General features: G+C 42.7%; 1 protein-coding gene across 1 annotated transcript; it reads left to right on the plus strand.

The window, feature by feature from the left end:
• The first annotated feature begins 2,269 nt into the window (after window positions 1–2,269).
• Window positions 2,270–13,803, plus strand: LOC310836780 (uncharacterized protein). The gene is made up of 7 exons (XM_083722644.1): window positions 2,270–2,513; window positions 6,304–6,409; window positions 7,322–7,513; window positions 8,314–8,416; window positions 10,131–10,210; window positions 11,828–11,993; window positions 13,430–13,803. The coding sequence occupies exons 1-7, from the start codon at window positions 2,381–2,383 to the stop codon at window positions 13,556–13,558; spliced, it is 909 nt and encodes a 302-aa protein (XP_083578770.1). The 5' UTR covers window positions 2,270–2,380; the 3' UTR covers window positions 13,559–13,803.
• The last annotated feature ends 5,514 nt before the right edge of the window (window positions 13,804–19,317 follow it).

Raw genomic sequence — 19,317 nt, forward strand, 5'->3', positions numbered from 1 at the left:
CAAACGGGGACTGTAAAAGCAAAAGCACAGTTATAAAAGAACATATGCAGCTGGAAGAGATAAGACTGTTTCTTCCTGTTCTCACATGCTCTCAAGATAGTCATGTGAATTGTACCAATTACAAAATGCAGCTTCGCTGGACTGATTTACTAACAGGGAGATATACAAATTTAATAAAATAAAATAGGACCAAGGGGTCCGTGGATTAAGAATTCCACAGGACATAGAATTTCCCTTGACTGTGTCTAAAGTAGCTTTTTGGCTTCTGCCAACTTAAAACATAATTCTGTTCTGACAGGCAAGTGCTTGCAGTTTTTCAGATCATGGTGCCTTTCATTCACAGTAGTCTGTTTTGGGTGGGTAGCTGTATGTAAGCTTTACTCCCCATTCTACTAGAGAACTACAGAACCCTTACTCCTGCCCTAAATATTTAGCTTCTTTATCACCTTGCCCACCATTTTTTCTCTTTTGCCAATTATTTTTATTGATATTCCATAATTTTAAACAAATTGTCACGAAATTAATACAAATTCAATATAAATTTAAAAGTTGTCTTTCTACCCACCCCATATGTCCCCTCTATTTTCCTTCCTCATTTGCTGCTCTCAATAATATAACTTTCCCAACTATCATTTCATTCATCCCTTCTCCCTACACATCACCTGTTCAGTTACCAATTTCTGTTATAGCTTTTATACATTGTTATAACATGTCTTCAAAATAGTCAAGTAGAATAAATCCTCTTCTATCTATCTCTAATAGCCATTCATCAATTTTCAAACATTTCCTTCTGATACATCTTGAGTAACACTTTGCCTGGGGGGGGGGGAAACAGACCTTGCTTCCTCACTGACAACATACACATATTCCTCCTTAATCTGGCCTTGAACATTGCTATCGGACATGTGGCCCCAGTAATGAACAACTCAGCCTCTGGCCCCCGTAGTTAACAACTCAGCCTCACGGGTGCAGTATGCAGAGAGTGAAAACGAAACCTCTAGAAACTTTTTGGTTTATATAATAGACATTCTCCCCCTCTAACGCTGCCAGTCTCCCAGCGTCACCAACCCTTCACATTTCGCCATATTTCATCCTCAATTTGACACACAAGTTCATTAATAAAGAAACACAATCCATATCTCTTCTTTTTTGTCTGAAATTCTCAAAAGCCGTCAACACACTGTGGTCCATCCTGTCCCGTTCACTGTTCTTATTTCCAACTTCAAGCTTCAGAGAGGGAGGCTGGTGTAATATTCAACAAAATCCCTGTCTCCTCTCCATCCTCCCCCTCCCCAACTAATTAATTTTCCTGCAGTCCATCTTTCCAATCCTCAGTTCCATTAGTCCTTAGTTATAAAATAAATGCAATGCAAGGAGTATCTTTAAAGTCCACTCTTCCCAAAAACTTTGCATTCCATTGCTTTAGGGGAGGGTAGATAACGCAGATCCCCCCCCCAAAAAAACCCATTACTTACAACATTGACTTCCTTTCCCCTCCAGCATAAATCAGGACCTATTTAGCAGGTTGCCTCTTCACTTGCCAATTATGTCCTAATTCAAAGGTATTCCAGAGTTTACCATGGTAGCTTGCTGGGGCTGTCCTTGGACGCAGCAATTAAGCCCAGCGCCCTTACCTTTTCATCTAGGAGATGGGGATTTCCATCCCCGCTCACACACAAAAAAAAGTATTAACGGACGACCGTGGATTGTGTCCTTTCGATACCCTCAAAATGTTAGGGGAGACATGCCCCTTACCCAGTGCTTTTTTTCTAAAAAATAATAATAATGTTTAGCGATACTCTCATTTTCCTACACATATTGAAATATTGCCCCTCAATGAGGTCAAACTTAGATTCACAAAATGTTTAGGGATATGCGTCCCCCCAGAAAAAAATCACTGAATATAGCATTGTTGATTTATTTTGTATGCTATAAAAGAGCTATTAGAGGATGTGTTTTATATATTGAGAGTAGAGAGAGAGAGAGAGAGAGAGAGAGAGAGAGAGAGAGAGATAACTGGAATATAAAACTAAAACTCCAGGACAATGTTCAATGTTCATATATTATTTTCACTCATACAATTTGATCTCCTGCTCAAAATAGAATAGTAACCAAGGATAGCTATTAAGTTATGTAGTGCTCCTTAAACCACCATTGATGTGTGGTATTATGGAATTGTATATATATATTTATAAATATTTTATTTCTTTTGTAATTTCTAAAAATAAAAAAATGGATCCAAATAGGTTTACCTTAGAAAAGTTAATTAGTAATTGCTTACAAGAAGGCTGCTGTAAAACAAGTTCAAACTCCAGGACCTTTGGTCTGCTATAAGGAGAAAGAACAAGAACAAGAAATCAAAAGTGAAGGAGAATCGCAGATGGGCAGGAGAGTCCCAGAGAAGAGGATTAACTCTTGTTCTAAACAGCATCCCACCATGCTAACCTCTGGTGCTCTCTTCCTTCTCCTGGCCGTGTTGTCCAAGAGTTGGCTGACGACGGAAGCTGCAGATCGTAAGAAACATTTGGGGCTGGTTATAGATGAGACCTAGTTGAACAAGATCCTCCTAGGTGCAAAATGCAATCCTGACTGATCCCCCTCACTTAGCAACAGTTTCCAGAGTTTCCTGGGAAAAGCGATTACCGTATTTTTTGCCCTATAGGATGCACTTTCCCCCCCTCCAAAAATGAAGGGGAAATGTGGGTGCATCCTATGGGGCAAATACAGGCTTTTGCTGAAGCCTGGAGAGCGAGAGGCTCTTGCTCTCCAGGCTTCAGGAAGCTCTGCGCAACTGTGTCGGCCTCCAGAGGGTCGTGCAGAGCTGCCTGCCCTGCCGGGCTCTGCGCAGATCTGTGCGACCCTTCGGAGCCCGGCGCCAAGCTGCGCCGGGCTCCGGAAGGTTGCGCAGAGCTGCCTGCATTAGGAATCCTCAGCGCGCCCGGGCTTCGCACAGCTGTCCGCAAGCCTGGGGAGACCGGCGCGGCTGCCTAGGCTTGCGGATAGCAGGCTCTTCTGAGGGCTGGGGTCGGGGGAAGCTCGGGCTTCCCCCGCGCCAGCCCCGTGCCTGGGGGGGGAAATAATTTTTTTTCTTTATTTCCCCCCTCCCCAAAAAAACCTAGGTGTGTCCTATAGGGCGGTGCGTCCTATGGGGCGTAAAATACAGTAGTTGTTAAACTGCTCTGGGAATTGTAACTTTGTAAATAGATAAGAGTCTTCCTCGGCACCAATAACCAACTACAGTTCTCAGGGTTCTTTGGGGGAGGGCATGACTGGGAGCGAGTGTGGTGTAGTGGTTAAGAGTGGTGGACTTGTAATCTGGGGAACCGGGTTCGTGTCCCCGCTCCTCCACTTGCAGCTGCTGGGTGATCTTGGGCCAGCCACACTTCTCTGAAGTCTTTCAGCCTCACTCACCTCACAGAGTGTTTGATGTGGGGGAGGAAGGGAAAGGAGAATGTTAGTCGCTTTGAGACTCCTTTGGGTAGTGATAAAGCGGGATATCAAATCCAAACTCCTCTTCTTCTTCTTCTTCTTCTTCTTCTTCTTCTTCTTCAAGTGGTATAACACTGCTTTAGAAAATGTGGTGCACATGGGGCCTGAACTTAAGGAGTCCAATATTAATCTGCATTAAGTTAGGTTATGATTTCAGGGCAGGGCTGGGGAACTGTGCAACCCTTCAAAGGATGCTGGACTGCATCTCCCAATATCCTAGACTATTGGCCATTCTGGCTGGACGTGATGAAAATCCAGCAACGTATGAAAGGGGGACAAGTTCTCCGCCCCTGGACTTGGGGTACATCCCATTGAGCACAATGGGACTTACTTCTGGAGAAATATGGGTAGAATTGTGCCGTCAGGCAGGGGTAGGGATGACAGACGTAGATAAGGGTGTACTGGAAGATCTCTAGATGGTGTGCAAAAGATCAACCAGGGCTTCCTCTAGACATCTGTTTGGTCACTTGTGGGGAAAAGGATACTGGACTAGGTAAGTATTTGGCTTCATCCAGCTGGAATCATCTTATGTTCTTATGTTTTTCTGACTAGCAATAGCAACAGTTAGAAAGCTTCCTAAACCAGGTTGCTGAAAGAGAACATTCAAAGGAAAAGCAGGAGTTGGCTTTTATTTGAAAGGATCTCCCAGCCCTCCCTGGACATGCCAGCGGGAACTGGACCTGGGACTTTCTACATGTAAAGCAGAGGCTCTACCAGTGAGCCATGGCTCTTCCCCTAATAACCCTAGGAAGGGAGGTACTTTAAAGTTTTCCATTAGCATCTCGAGGACAGAAAGAACAGCACTCAGGTTACCTGATCATAGTCTTCTCTGCATTAGTCATAAGTTTACATCCATACATATAAAATAGCACACAGAGATGTCATGCAGTTCTGTGTCCTCTTTTATGATAATGTGTTAATGGTCACCCTATCAACAACAGTGGTCCCTGCCAGTAATTCCGGAGGTGGATGATGATGATAATTATTAACCAGATGCAAAGGAGGTCACAGGCTTCTGATCTGCTCTCAGGTGTTTACTGGTATACGTTTTCTCATATGCTATAGATACATCTCTTTACCTTGGCCTGTTCTTAACCCCACCCCCTATTCTTCTGATTGTAATTTGTTTTAACTGGTTTAAAATCTTTTTGTGTGGTTGTACCTCACCCTCACACCTTATGGTGTAGGTCAGGCAAATAGTAATAGTAGTAGTAGTAATAATAATAATAATAATAAACAAAAACAGAACAACAGAAGTAATTTTAGGAGGTACACCTTTGTGTATCTTTGCATCAGAGTAGTGCAAATGCACTGGCAGGAGTGTTGGATCAGCTCTGCAGGCAAGTTTTCACTGTACCAGCCTCCCTGTTGTCTCGTCCCTCCCAGCAAGCAGCAGAGACCTACCTTTCCAGAGTGATGTGGTTGCATATGGCAGCAGACCACCCTAGGTGGTTTTACTGGGATTAGTCCGGTTAAAATGAATGGATATGACTACCTGAAAGTTAGGTTATTTTAATTTCAGCAGGTCTGCTCTGAATAAAAGTTAAATACCACCCATAGTTTCTCAGTTTAGATGAAATAGGTATTGTTAATTAGAGGCTCTCTGGTTTAATTGTGGCTCGTATGAAGCAGGGAGCAAAGGTGCTTCGTGCATCGGGGCAGGTGTGTTTGTTTATATCAAATAATAATAATACGTAATAATGATAAATAATAAAGCAGGATGAAATGTTGGTGGTCCTATATAAATCCACCACTAATGCACTGTTCTTGCACCGGTGGCATGTTGAATACCCGTTTCTGCTTCTTTGGCAATCACTTGTAGCCAAGTAAGATTGTCTTTCATGAACACGGTCTTAACAGTGAGTCTGTAAGTGACTGTGGAGGCCAATTCTGGATCCACACATTCTTCCACAGTGGGGACCTAGGTTTCTGGTCAGGAGTTGATCACAGTGTGGATTTGCCAAGTGTGCCTTCCTCTTGGCACATTTTCTCCTTTGCGTCCTGAGTTCATGCTTCTTCAAAGTCTATGACACCTTTGGTGAAGGCTGTTCTCCATTGGAGCACTCGCAGAGTTCCCAGTTATCTTTTGTTGTCCACTGGTATTTTGCTTTCCATTCTTAAGTTGGGAATATAGTAGTTGCTTTGGAAGATGATAATCAGGCACCAGAACAACATGACCAGTCTAACAAAGTTGATGTTGAAGAATCATTGCTTTGACACTGGTAATCTTTGCTTCATCCAGTACACTGGCATTAGTTCATCTGTCTTCCCAAGTGATCTGTAAAAAATTTCAGATGGAATCTTTCAAGGAGCTGGAGATGGCATTTATAAAAGGTTCATGTTTCACAAGTGTACAGTAAAGTTGGTAGCACAATGGCTTGTTACTAGCATTTTGGTTTCCCTCTGAATGTCCTAGTCCTCAAACACTCTGCACTTCTATCAGGAGAAAGCTGTGCTTCTCGGAGCTCAGGCGATGCTGGATTTTGGCATCAATGTTGGCTTTTGTGGAAAGATAACTGCCTAGGTAGGAAAAGTGGTCAACTTTTTCCAACGTTACACCATTAAGTTGGAATCGTGGTGTTGCAGAGGGGTTGTTTTGTGCTTGTTGGTGCAGCACTTTGGGATTTTTTTGGATATTGAGCGATAGGCCAAGTGGCATGTTGAATAGCCCTGCAAAACAACTCAGGTCTGCAAGGCCCCTGAGACAAAGCAGCACTTCATTAGAATATGCTCACAAATTATCTCTATGGGTATCTTAAATTATGGTCAATATGACATTGCTATGCAGCTCAACTCTCTCCCCACTGTTTTCAGCCAATTGTTCCGGTGTGGCTGACCTTGATGATTGTCCAGGCAGTACAAGCGATTTCTGCCCAGAAGGAGTTGCCTGTGGTTGTAAAGATCAATTTCCCTTTTGCAAGTAAGTTACTTTCCTTCCTTTTAGGGTTTGGTTGAGCTTTGTGGGGAAAGACAATGGTTGGGCACCTGACCTCCCTCTGTCCACCTCACTGCTGTATATTATGACAGGGGTGTCAGGGAGAGAGAGGCTTGTAGCAAGGATGACATGGAATAGATGTGCAGCAGCTGAATTAGCTTTATTCCATTGCCTCTCCATCCTGTTATGCAGCATCAGTGCAGCCAGAAGGAGGTCAGATGAGTGGTGCAGCCCCACTGCACCAACTGCCATGTCTACACAGGCACCATGTGCTTAAGCCATGGGTAGGGAACTTTTTCAACCCAAGCCACATTCCCCCAGAGGCAACTTTCAGGGGGTCGCATGCCAGTGGAGAAAGAAGCCAGATTCCACAGTCAGTGGGGCCATGGATATGACTTACCTTTCTTCAGTAGGCAACACCCCAGCTGTGTAAATGTCAGAGGCTGCGACATTCCCCACATTTCCACTACTCTCTATCCAAGCATGCAAAAGGCACTGTCCTAGGCTCCAACCAGGCATAAGAAGCCAAGAAGGGTGTGGTCTGTCCCAACTTCTGCCAACCTAGCAGTTTGAAAGCACACCAGTGCAAATAGATAAATAGGTACCACTGTGGCAGGAAGGTAAAGAGCGTTTCCTTGGACTCTGGCACTCATCACGGTCCTTCATGTGCCAGTAGCGCTTTAGTCATACTGGCCCCATGGCCCCTGCAAGCAGTCCGTGGACAAACAAGTTCCATTGTGAGGAAAACAGCAAGGTTAAAAATTGCAGCCCTGCCCAATTTGACCGCACGTCACTGGATAGCACCCCAGCACAAAAGCATTGCGATGGGTTGTAATCATACTATTAGGGGGTTGACGCAAACTGTTTTGATGTTGCTTTGCTTGATTCCATCCACAGGTGCCCTTCCTATCAAAATGGCTGGAAAAATTACTGGTACATGGGTGTCAAATGCGAGGAGCTTTGGAGCACTTTGGACTTGATTTTAGTTGTGGTTTTCCCTGCAGTGGCTCTGTCTTTTGCAGCTGCTGTCACAACACAGTGGGTCCGGTATTGCAAGGACAAGCCAGAGAAAGAAGCCAAGCGAAACCGGTGAGTCAGTATGTATTGCAGCCTTGTAGGCTGCAAATCTATGCACACTTACCTAGTTTGATCCCAAGTAAGAATCAAGGAGAAATTAGGTGCTGTTTGTATTTTAATGGAGAGCAATGGACTTCACACTTCTTGAACTGAAATATGAATTTCTCTCGCTTGGACTACTGCAATGCGCTCTATGTGGGGCTACCTTTGAAGGTGACCCGGAAACTACAACTAATCCAGAATGCGGCAGCTAGACTGGTGACTGGGGGCGGCCGCTGAGACCACATAACACCAGTCTTGAAAGACCTACATTGGCTCCCAGTATGTTTCCGAGCACAATTCAAAGTGTTGGTGCTGACCTTTAAAGCCCTATGGCAATCGTAATAGGTGTTGAAATTTTGGGAGGTTGGATAGTTACAAGGGAATGGTCTCAGGTGTGGGGTGCACATTTTATTTATTCTTATTACTTTGTTTTTTTAAAAAGGAGGAAGTGTAAGTGGTGGTACGTCACCTGCCCCACTGTTTCCACTGGTGCCAGAATGCCCTCCTCTCACCTGTGCACAGCTGCTGTACAAAGAAGACAAGTGACAATGCTTAGACGAACACCCCACTGAGAAAGGAGTGGGTATTCTGGCAGTGGTAGAAGTGGGGGCAGGGCACAGCACATTCCCATTTTGCCTCAGGTGGTGAAACGGGGCAGGCTGTTCCTGTTCTCACCCCTCCTCGCCAGCAGTGTACTAAATTTCTATATGTATGTGGAAGGAAGGAAGGAATCGAGGGCTCACATTCTTTTGACTCTTATATATTTTCAGTACTCAGGCAAGGCAGCTGAGACCTGAACCACAGCATCATTCAGAATATGCTCCTAAACTGGCCAATAGGTTGAGATCCGCCTCTTATTCACAAGGAAGACAGGTAAAATATTTTGTTTGTTTATTTGTTTGTTTGTTTGTTTGTTTGCTTGTTTGCTTGCTTGCTTGCTTATTATGGACTTGGAATTTAATTGTGGTAAAAGGGGTGCTTTTTTTAATCCAGTGGATGGCATTGTTTATTTTTGAAATGCCCCGGGGTTTTGCATTATTTTTTGTATATGAGGGAAATAGCTGGCAGCCTTTTCTGAAAGGCGTTCTTCCCGTATCCACTCTGCAATTGACATTTACAATGGATGTCTGATATGTAAGATGAGATTAGGGCATTTGCATTAGCTGACATCAAATGGACTTCGTTTGCTTAGAAGCTGCAATATGATTGTCCTCCTTTATCCCAACCAGGCCTAGAAGACTCCTGGTGGGGTCAGAGGAGGAATCTGCAGCAACAAATAGCTGCTGCAGTGCCAAGAGTCCAGTTCAAGTTTTGTTACTCTTTGCAGTCAATGGCCATTACAACATAAGCATAAAACACATATATGGGGGGAGGATTATTCATCGCATAAAACAGATAAACCCCAATAATACAAATAAATAGCATTTAAAGCATGGATTTCATTCAAAACTTCCCTTAACATTTAGCACTGATCTGAAAGGTGCCTCTAACGGGATAAAGCTATCCTGCAGCTAATTAACTTGTTTACATCAGGCAGCAGACATCTTATTTAGAAAATGTCTCGTTTGCCTTCTAAGAAGGTCTAAAAGGCTAGAAGAAATGTCACACCTGGTAGGTATTGTAAAGGACAAAAGAATAAAGTGCAGCAAAAAAAAAAAATCTTATTAGAAAATCTGCCAGCCAAATATGCTATAGGGGTAGTTTGGGAGCTAAGCTGGAAGTGTGCCTGACAAGGAAATAAGTTCAGTTCTGCAGATAGGTGGCCCTTCTATGGTTTGGTATCATACAGTTTTTTTTAGAACCACAACCACAACAACAACACCTTGTGCTCAATGCAGGAAATCCTTAGCTAGAGCATCACTGACCAATGGTTGTACAGCCCCTGCTTGAATACCTCCAGTAAGGGACACTGGTAACTGGTCCCACAGTCAAACAGCTCTTACCACTTCTATTTCTTCTGTGGGAGAGAAAGCCACTGATTCTTTCATTCATTCCTATACAGTAAGGATGGAGAACCTATAGTCCATCAGATGCTGTGCTACAACTAATATTATCTTTGACCGTCACCTGGCTGGGGCCAAAAGGAGTTAGGAGCTGCAGGTTCTCCACTCCCGATATACAGCTAAGGAACAGAAACTTTAATCATTTATGTGTAGAATGATGGCAGTATTTTCTGAGTTTTTGAAATAAGAAATATAGGGAGGACAAGGTACAATAACCAGGTTTGTTTTTAACTCTATCATGATGTGTTTGCAACTGGTCTTTATTTCACTCTGATTTTCTCTTCCTGTATACCAACCTTCATCAACTTGGTGCCCTTCAGATATTTTTTAGGCTATATTGTAACTCCCATCTGCCTCAGTCAGCATGGGTCCCATATCTTGACGGCATACGGTTGATGAAGGCTGGTGAGTAATAGTAGACATATTATCTTATTATTTGTCTTCAGTATTTTGGGGATTGCATATTTGTTTTTAAGGGTTGCATCTTTATCATCTATTTTTTCATAATAAACATTTTAAAATAACAAAACAGAAGTCAATTTGTCGCTTAATTCCCCCTTCTTTTTTTCTCTTTCTTGGTATAGGATAATATTAAATTTCCCAAGTACAATCTCCAAAGTTACCCTCATGAACAAATACAGACACCATATGCTGGAGACTACAGGTATGATGTCCTTTGGTCAAACTTTTTCACAATGATGATATATTTTTCCTGCTAGAAGATAAATTGTGCACACTGCTCGGCAATGATGGAAATCATTATATATTTTCAAATGTAAAATGATCTTGAACTGTTCTGAAATTTGCCCTCCATTTACTTGAAAGCTTTCTTCTCCTGAGGAAGAAGAGTCCATTGTTCTGCATCATTTTCAAGGCATTTTAGAATTTGTATGGACCTGGAGTTTAGAACATGCCTTATAGTTGTCACGTAGTCTCATATTTTCTGTTTGTTTTTCTTACCAATAAACATTTATCCAGTTGCCTGCAACCTTCCCAGCTGTTCAGGCCATATAACCTCCTCCCAGGCCACACCTCTCACTGGCCTTGTTTTGTACCTTCCTTAAGTGTTTTTGCCTGGACAGAGGATATAGGTGTGTGTGTATATAGAAACTAGCTTACTGCACAAAGGCAAAATTTATATGCATCAATTTTTGCCTCCACTACCATGAGGCTCATGGAAGTTTGCCCAGAAGGCATTGTGGGCCTTGAGATTAAAAGGTTTCCCACTCCTGCTATAGGAGCTGCTTGCCTATCTCATCTCTATGTACAGAAAACCTGCAAAAGACAGAGTCCTCGGCTGCATGTTCATTCTATGTTCAGACCTTTGTATGAATGAGTGTAGGTCAGAAGCTGTGGTGGTGCCTGTGATCTGCAGGAGCTCATATGACGCAACTAGGAAAAGGGATGAAGAAGGAAACAAGCAAACTGAGACAGAAGTTCATTCGCAGTTTTCTATAATGACCAGTTTGTAATGAAGGATCCGCTTAAGGGAGAAGAAGAGTTTGGATTTGATATCCCGCTTTATCACTACCCGAAGGAGTCTCAAAGCGGCTAACATTCTCCTTTCCCTTCCTCCCCCACAACAAACACTCTGTGAGGTGGGTGGGGCTGAGAGACTTCAAAGAAGTGCTATTAACCCAAGGTCACCCAGCAGCAGCTGCATGTGGAGGAGCGGAGACATGAACCCGCTTCACAGCTTACGATTCTGCCGCTTCTTACAACTACTATACCCCACTTACTCTTAGGAGAGGAAAAGCTAGATGGAGCTGGTGTCTCAGCTGAGCCAACGGACTGGGCCCTGCTTCCCATCTTTCTTTTTGCTGCAGCCAGGTGGGATGCTTTGGGCTAAACTGATGCCAAAACTAAGATCCCAAAACTGAGGCCATTCATTTTGATTCAGTGCATACAATAAGCGGTTATCATGTTGTTATGCCTAGATCTGTATTCCAGAGAAGTAGCCATGTTATTCTGTTGCAGCAAACGTAACAGAGGTGAAATCTACAAACATATTTAAAAAAACGCTGTGAAAATGCTTTTTAAAAAAATGTTTTGAAAAATACATTGAATTTGGCATAGCTCACTGCCTCACATTTGTATATTGCACTTTACACATTTAAAATGTTTTATTTGCAGCTGTGTAGCTGAGTCCAGAGACTTGCAGCACCTTAATGGTTTACTGTGCCATATTTATCTTGAAACATAACTCTTTGTTGCATTTATCTGCCCATAAGAAATTTATATTTGCATTTTTTAAAAAAAGTGTTTAATTTGATTATTATAGTCAGATGCCTCACCAGCCATTGAGAAGAGCTGTTCCAAGCCAAGATGATGTATTTGTGGGTCGGTCTTTCCAAGCTGGCCAGCTTAACTCTTGGGAGAGTGAGGTGCCTGATGTGGATTATGAGGACATAAACCCATTTTCTGCTATGCCCATGCAACGATTTCCAGTATGTACAAATAATCTCAGTTATACAAGGAGTGGGGGTTTTTGTTTTGTTTTTACTGGGGCAGGATTCAGAGAGAGCTCTCTGCATGAGTGGAAGGACCTCTTTCTTCAGTTTCCAGTGGGAACCTGCTACACTAGCCTTCCCTGACATGGTGCTGCCAGATGTTTTAGACTGCAACTACCACCAACCCCAGTCAGCATGGCCAATGGTTTGAGAGGATGGCAGCTGCAGCCCAAAGCATCTGAAAAGCACCTGGTTGGGCGAGGATGCCCTACACCAGATGCCACATCATTCCCAGTCCTCAGGGGTTACTTTTCAGGGCTGCAGTAGGGAAAAGGAACAATCCCCATCTGTAAACAGAACTCTGTTCACAATTCCCTAGATCCTACTGATAAAATTTGCACTAGGAAACTGGAAATGGAGCACATGTGAAGCCTTTGTGTATCAGGTTTACTACATAGGTGTTCAGGAAGCCTTAGGGCTTATTCAGACTTCCTTCTTTGCCATGCTTTCAGGCACAGACCCACAGTTTCCAGGTCTATGTCCGAGCTGTGGTTTTTTTTTTGTCCCACCACTTACCCCAGAAAAGCCTGCTATTAACTGCTAAATCAGAACAAACAGCAATTGAGGTTTCTGTGGATTGCTGTTTGTTCCGATTCAGCAGTAAAGGGTTTTTTTTTTCCATTAGGAAGCAGTGGGACAAAACAAAAGACCAGAAAATGAAACATAAAAGAAAAAACAACTCACTGCTTAGACCTGGATTTGGAAAGAGCCCTTCGACGTAACTATGAGAGCCTGTCTGTTACATCACCCATTTCCTCTTCCTGATTCTTAGGCTGTGTGCACAACCATACATTTAAAGTGCATCCTTACCCCAACCCCACAAAGAAACCTGAGAGCTGCCATTTATTACCCAGAATTCCTACAGTTCCCAGAATTCCTGAGGGTGTGTGCGCGCCTTAAATGTATAGTGTGGATGCAGCCCCAGGGCTTAATCTTCTTCCCCACCTACCCACTCCCTTTCTTCTGTCTTATGCTGACCAACCCCACTGCGACTCTCTGCTTCTCCATGGCTCTTTAAGAAAGTGTATCCACAGGAGTAGAAGCTGGTGGGAAAAGGGAAAAAATAATGGAACTCATGAACATGCCCAGAAGCAATTTTGGCCCTGTAGCAGGAGGAGGAGTCTGTCTAGAGCAGTCATGTGGTGTTTCTCTCCACCTGCTGCAAATTACAGTTGGTGGTAGGTGGCCCTGTGGGAAGTAGGGAAGAGAAAACAGTCTTGCTGGAACTGTAGCAAGGGCCTGGTGTTATCCTTGCCTGCTTCCCTCACAGTCCTGGAATCCCACATGGCAGGTGGGAAGGAGGCTCTAGGAGAGGGGGCAGGGAGTCCTTCCAATGCAGCAACCAATTTTCATATTTTAACTTTCCCTTACAGAGACCCGGGGCATCAGTGGTACCTCGGCCTGAGCACCAGAAGTATGGTCATCAACCAGTGAATTACCTGAATGGTCAAAGAGCTGGAAGGCCCTATGGGCTCGGGCACCAGCAGGATAGATACACCTAGGAACTTTTAATAAATATGGAAAACAGGTGCAACTGCAGAATCGTCCTCCATTGTTTGGTGCAGCCTCCATTGTTTGGTGCAGCCTCTCTTACCTCTACTTTTCTCCATGAGGGCTTTATCGCAAGCCACACCCAATGAATACATACCTATCAAGACGCAGCAAATATTTAATCAGCACAGCCATTAAAATGAGAAATCTGTTTGGGCAGCATCTTTCTTATTTAATAAATGAACCTACCAATCCACCTCTTCCTGTCCAAAGCGTCTAATGTCCTGCTCTATAACATGTTGTTCTTCTAGCAATAATTGGTATTCAGTGGATCCATTTTTTTCCGGTAGTGGCGCCTGCCCTGTGGAACGCCCTCCCATCAGATGTCAAGGAAATTAAAAACTGACTTTTAGAAGACTTCTGAAGGCAGCCCAGGATAGGGAAGCAGTATATGGAAGCTTTTAATGTTTGATGTCTTGCTGTGTTTTAATTTGTTGGAAGCCGCCCAGAGTGGCTGTGGTAACCCTGTCAGATGGGAGGCATGTGTATAAATAACACATTATTATTATTATTATTATTATTATTATTATTATTATTATTAGTTTTCTCTTTGGTATTATTGAACCTTGGATGGAGACAGGCTCAGTCACGGGGAGGGCTCCTCGGTCATTTTAGAACGTTCTGCAAATTTCCCCCACAACGTGTACTTGTGTCTGTAAAACAGGGGTTGCCAGACTTTAAAAGCCTTTGGTCACATATGGATTTCTGAACAAATGATGTGGGTCCTACTCTCTCTGGGCACTTTTATTCTCTTAGATCAACCCCCATCCTGTAAGGAAAGTACACTTAAAATTAGTTTATGCACATGCATAAGTAGATAGATGATACAGATATAGATAGAAGTATAGATATGCTGTATGTGTAGGGGGACAGTGGGCACAGGAGACAGGTTTACACTGGGGTGGAATATTTTTTAGCAGAGCTGTGAAGTCCAGCCACTTTTATTTATTTATTATTATGGGGGGCTGGGACACACACAATTCTGTTCAGACACCCTGGGAAGTTGGAGGGGAGCCTTGAAGTAGCCACAATTGTGGATGGTGCTCAGCATCTCTGTCTGTCAAAACCACCCAGGCTGCAGGCTGCTGCAAAGAGCTCTGAAAGGGCCTTTCCAGCTCCCAGTCACGCAAATGCTTGTTTTCTGCAAGAGTGAGATATGGTGGGGGCAGCCGGCCATTTTCTGTTGTGCCTCAGGCAGCAAAATGCATTGGGCCTGCCCTGGTCCTGAATCTGCCCTTTCCTGGCTGGCAGAGAATGCACTGGACAAAATATCAATAAAGGAAAAGGGAAAGTGCAATCGAAGAAATAGGCAGTAGATGCATGATGGAGTGATTACAGATGTAAGAAGAATTTAATGTGATTTGATATAAGATTTTCTATTGTTATTTTTGAATGAATTTTTCTTTGTTTTTTAATTTCAATATAACATTATTTATATATAAGAATCTCACTCAGTTCAATGGGATACACTCCCAAGAAAGGTGCACTGGATTGCATCTTTAATTCCAGAGGTACTATTGTTGTTGACTGTCATTTATCTTGTGAGTTCAAAAGGCCTTATAAAAATCTAAAATTATCCAAGTGCCAACCTTTGCTTACATTTCATAGAAAATATTTTGTTCACTAAATAAACTGGTTGAGAAACAATGGTGGGGCACATCCTGCTTTGCAGCGAAATTGGCAAGTCACCCTCTCAGGCACTCCAACACCTGAGAGGGGTCCCAGATGGAAATTATTGGGGGTAAGGCCAGTGAGTTTATTTGGTGGTGGTGCAGAGGGACGCATACCCCTATACATTTTGTGAATCTAAGTTTGGCCTCATTGAGGGGCAGTATTTCAATATGAGTTGGAAAATGAGAGTATCCCTAAACATTTTTTTAAAGAAAGAAAGCACTGGGTAAGGGGCATGTCTCCCCTAACATTTTAGGGTATCAAAAGGTCACAATCCACAGTCGTCCATTAATGCTTTTTTTTGTGTGTGAGCAGGGATGGAAATCCCTGTCTCCTAGATGAAAAGGTAAGGGCGCTGGGCTTAATTGCTGCGTCCAAGGACAGCCCCAGCAAGCTACCATGGTAAACTCTGGAATACCTTTGAATTAGGACATAATTGGCAAGTGAAGAGGGAACCTGCTAAAAAGATCCTGATTTATGCTGGAGTAAAAAATCATCAGTTTGGAAAGGCTTGAAAAGAATGAAAGATGCTAATTTCTGCTTTGCTTGAATGGTGTAAGGAGGGGAAAGGAAGTCAATGTTGTAGGTAAAGGGTTTTTTTGGGGGGGGGATCTGCGTTATCTACCCTCCCCTAAAGCAATGGAATGCAAAGTTTTGGGGATGAGTGGACTTTAAAGATACCTCCTTGCATTGCATTTATTTCATAACTAAGGACTAATGGAACTGAGGATTGGCAGGATGGACTGCAGGAAAATTAATTAGTTGGGGAGGGTGGAGAGGAGACAGGGATTTTGTTGAGATTACACCACCTCCCTCTCTGAAGCTTGAAGCTGGAAATAAGAACAGTGAACGGGACAGGATGGACCACAGTGTGTTGACGGCTTTTGAGAATTTCAGACAAAAAAGAAGAGATATGGATTGTGTTTCTTTATTAATGAACTTGTTGCGTGTCAAATTGAGGATGAAATATGGCGAAATGTGAAGGGTTGGTGACGCTGGGAGACTGGCAGCGTTAGAGGGGGAGAATGTCTATTATATAAACCAAAAAGTTTCTAGAGGTTTCGTTTTCACTCTCTGCATACTGCACCCGTGAGGCTGAGTTGTTCATTACTGGGGCCAGATGTCCGATAGCAATGTTCAAGGCCAGATTAAGGAGGAATATGTGTATGTCGTCAGTGAGGAAGCAAGGTCTGTTCCCCCCCCCCCAGGCAAAATGTTACTCAAGATGTATCAGAAGGAAATGTTTGAAAATTGATGAATGGCTATTACAGATAGATAGAAGAGGATTTATTCTACTTGACTATTTTGAAGACATGTTATAACAATGTATAAAAGCTATAACAGAAATTGGTAACTGAACATGTGATGTGTAGGGAGAAGGGATGAATGAAATGATAGTTTGAAAAGTTATGTTATTGAAAGCAGCAAATGACGGAAGAAAATAGAGGGGACATATGGGGTGGGTAGAAAGACAAGTTTTAAATTTATATTGAATTTGTATTAATTTCGTGACAATCTGTTAAAAATTATGGAATATCAATAAAAATAATTGGCAAAAGAGAAAAAATGGTGGGCAAGGTGATAAAGAAGCTAAATATTTAGGGCAGGAGGATTCTGTAGTTCCCTAGTAGAATAGTAGAATGGGGACTAAAGCTTACCTACAGCCACCCACCCGAAATAGAATGTAACTGAAATGAATTACTTGGCTTATTAATATCCCAAGATTAATGGAAATGATACAAAATAGAATCATATAATTTACATGCAAAATTGAAAAATATAAAATTGAATGGATAGAAATTGATACAAAATGGGGTAAAGGATAATATTATTAATTAGGTAGTAGCTGGATATGATTGGCAAATGAATTTTAAAGTAGCATTGACAAAGCCACTAAAGTAAACGAAATAACTCCTATCTCCCTCCAGCCCATCTGGTTGTGAAATAATTCTAAGCATATTACAGCAATATTAGGCTGCCCTGACCTCAGGAACTTTTGTGCCAAGTTTGAAAATTGGAAATATTTAAGGAAAATTATGGTCCACTTGAGAAATCATGCATCAAATATATGGTCCCCTTGTAAAACGAAAAATAGATACTGCATACTTTCCAACAAGGTACCTTGACGCCAGAAACAGGAATGTGCGTCTTCGCAGCCCTGATCCTCCACAAGTCAGATTATCTGTGTGGGATCACTGAGCCAGAAAACATGTGTTTTGGGGCAAAACTCACAAGATCGCAACCTCACACAAAATTACAATGCTCAAAAAAGCACATTTCTGGGCTCTCTGATTTTGCATCAAATCACAATCTTGCATGTTTTGCCCCAAAATGTGTGTTTTCAGGCTCCATGGTCTCACATGAGGTCCGAACCGCACACATTGTTGAGTAGCATGCTGAAAGTACAGCATCAAAAAATTGAATGCCCGGCTTAGATTGGAACAGTTGATGGGTATGGATACTGTACTTGAATTGTCTTTGACAACATGGATTAAGACTAGTGCTCATTCTACAGTTTGAGTTATGGTGGCTTTTAGACAACAAGAGAGAATGTAACCCATGATCTCAGACTCTTGAGAAGAGGCATCCAGTATATGGGCCCTCCCATATAAACAGATGGAAGAGAATCAAGCCTTGTAGCCACATTCTGAATGTCTTCTAATTTGGTTTCCAAATGTTTCAACTGAAACTGGGTTTGTGAATACAGGGTGATTTTTCATACCCTTTGATCTACTTCAATGAAATACGGCCTAAGGCAGACCCAAATATTGTGCCTACTTCACAGGAATTTGCAGGTTCAGTTGCAATAAAATATTGCCATATCTTCCAACATTCCTCAGATGAAAATAGGGACATTTTTCACTCTCCCCAACGTACCCTCCTCAATCTCTTGTTTATTGCTCCGCACCCCCAAGCATTTCCCATCAGAAGAAAGGTGAATGCCACAGTCATTACACCAGTGGGACACGGCACACACGTGCCCGGCAAAAACACCTTAATCCAGACTTTACAAAATGAGAAGCATGCACCATTTATTATTATTTTTAGAAAGGGGCACCCCACTCCCCCTTTCTCCCACCTAGGGCAGCCCTCCCTCTGCCTGCCTCTCAGAATGACCAATACAATACAATGAATGACCAATACGAATGAAACTGGGAAAAGAGGACATCCTTGTCTTGTACCTTGGGCTAGTGTTATTTGTTCTGTTATTTGTTCTCCTCCTCCACTCTCCAGTAGCTGCTATGAGCTGCCCAAGGAAGGAAGCCAGCAGTGGCCATGGAGAGGCAACAAGGTGCTCCCTCACTGCTGCTGCCATCGCTGTTGCTTGGGAGAAGCACCAAATCATCCTCCTCCCCGATCTTGGTGGCAGTATCACTGGTGGGAGAAACAAGGACATTCCAGGATCAAAACAGAAGCCAAGATGGCTTCCAGAATTCTGGGATTGACCCTGGAAAATTGGGACACTTGAAGGGTATGAGATATGCTATTAAGACAAATGGGTTACAAGGCCTGGAAGCTAATAAAGGATCAGTTTGCCCAGTGCTTGGTCAACCAGTAGAAGCAGTTTGGAAAGGTCCATTGGGATTACATTGTTTGCAATGGGGATAGGATTGATCTGAATATTTTGCAAAATGCAACAAGCACTTTGTTAGATATCAGGCTGAATGTACTCTGTATAATTTAAGACCAATCCCGCTTCCAGAACTGGGCTTTTGGCAATATAGTCATAAGTGAGACTGGGCACCAGTGGCTCCAAGACCCTGGATCCGGTAATTTATTTCGTTTTCATGGTGTTCAATCTTTGATTTTTACCTTTATCTTCACCTTGTAAAATGTGTTCATTTGAAAGCTTTAAGGTTGTTTGTATTTTGATGCAGACTTTCTGATACTAAATGTTTCAGAGAGTAGTTATGTTCTTTTGTGTTGCTCAATGAATATGGATGAGACAATTTGATCCAATAGGTTGTGCTATCCATAGACCTTAGCCTAACAGGTTATCAGGGCTGTTAATCCCAGGCCCTGCTGGACCTCCATATGC

Source organism: Podarcis gaigeae (genome assembly GCF_964106915.1).
Source record: "Podarcis gaigeae genome assembly, chromosome: Z".
Classification (NCBI taxonomy): domain Eukaryota; kingdom Metazoa; phylum Chordata; class Lepidosauria; order Squamata; family Lacertidae; genus Podarcis; species Podarcis gaigeae.

Excerpts from the sequence above, each read along its gene's own strand:
- LOC310836780 (XM_083722644.1), top strand. The coding sequence starts at position 2,381 with ATGGGCAGGAGAGTCCCAGAGAAGAGGATTAACTCTTGTTCTAAACAG. Across the intron at positions 7,514-8,313 it reads AAAGAAGCCAAGCGAAACCG|TACTCAGGCAAGGCAGCTGA; the intron begins GTGAGTCAGTAT and ends ATATATTTTCAG. Across the intron at positions 11,994-13,429 it reads TGCCCATGCAACGATTTCCA|AGACCCGGGGCATCAGTGGT; the intron begins GTATGTACAAAT and ends TTTCCCTTACAG.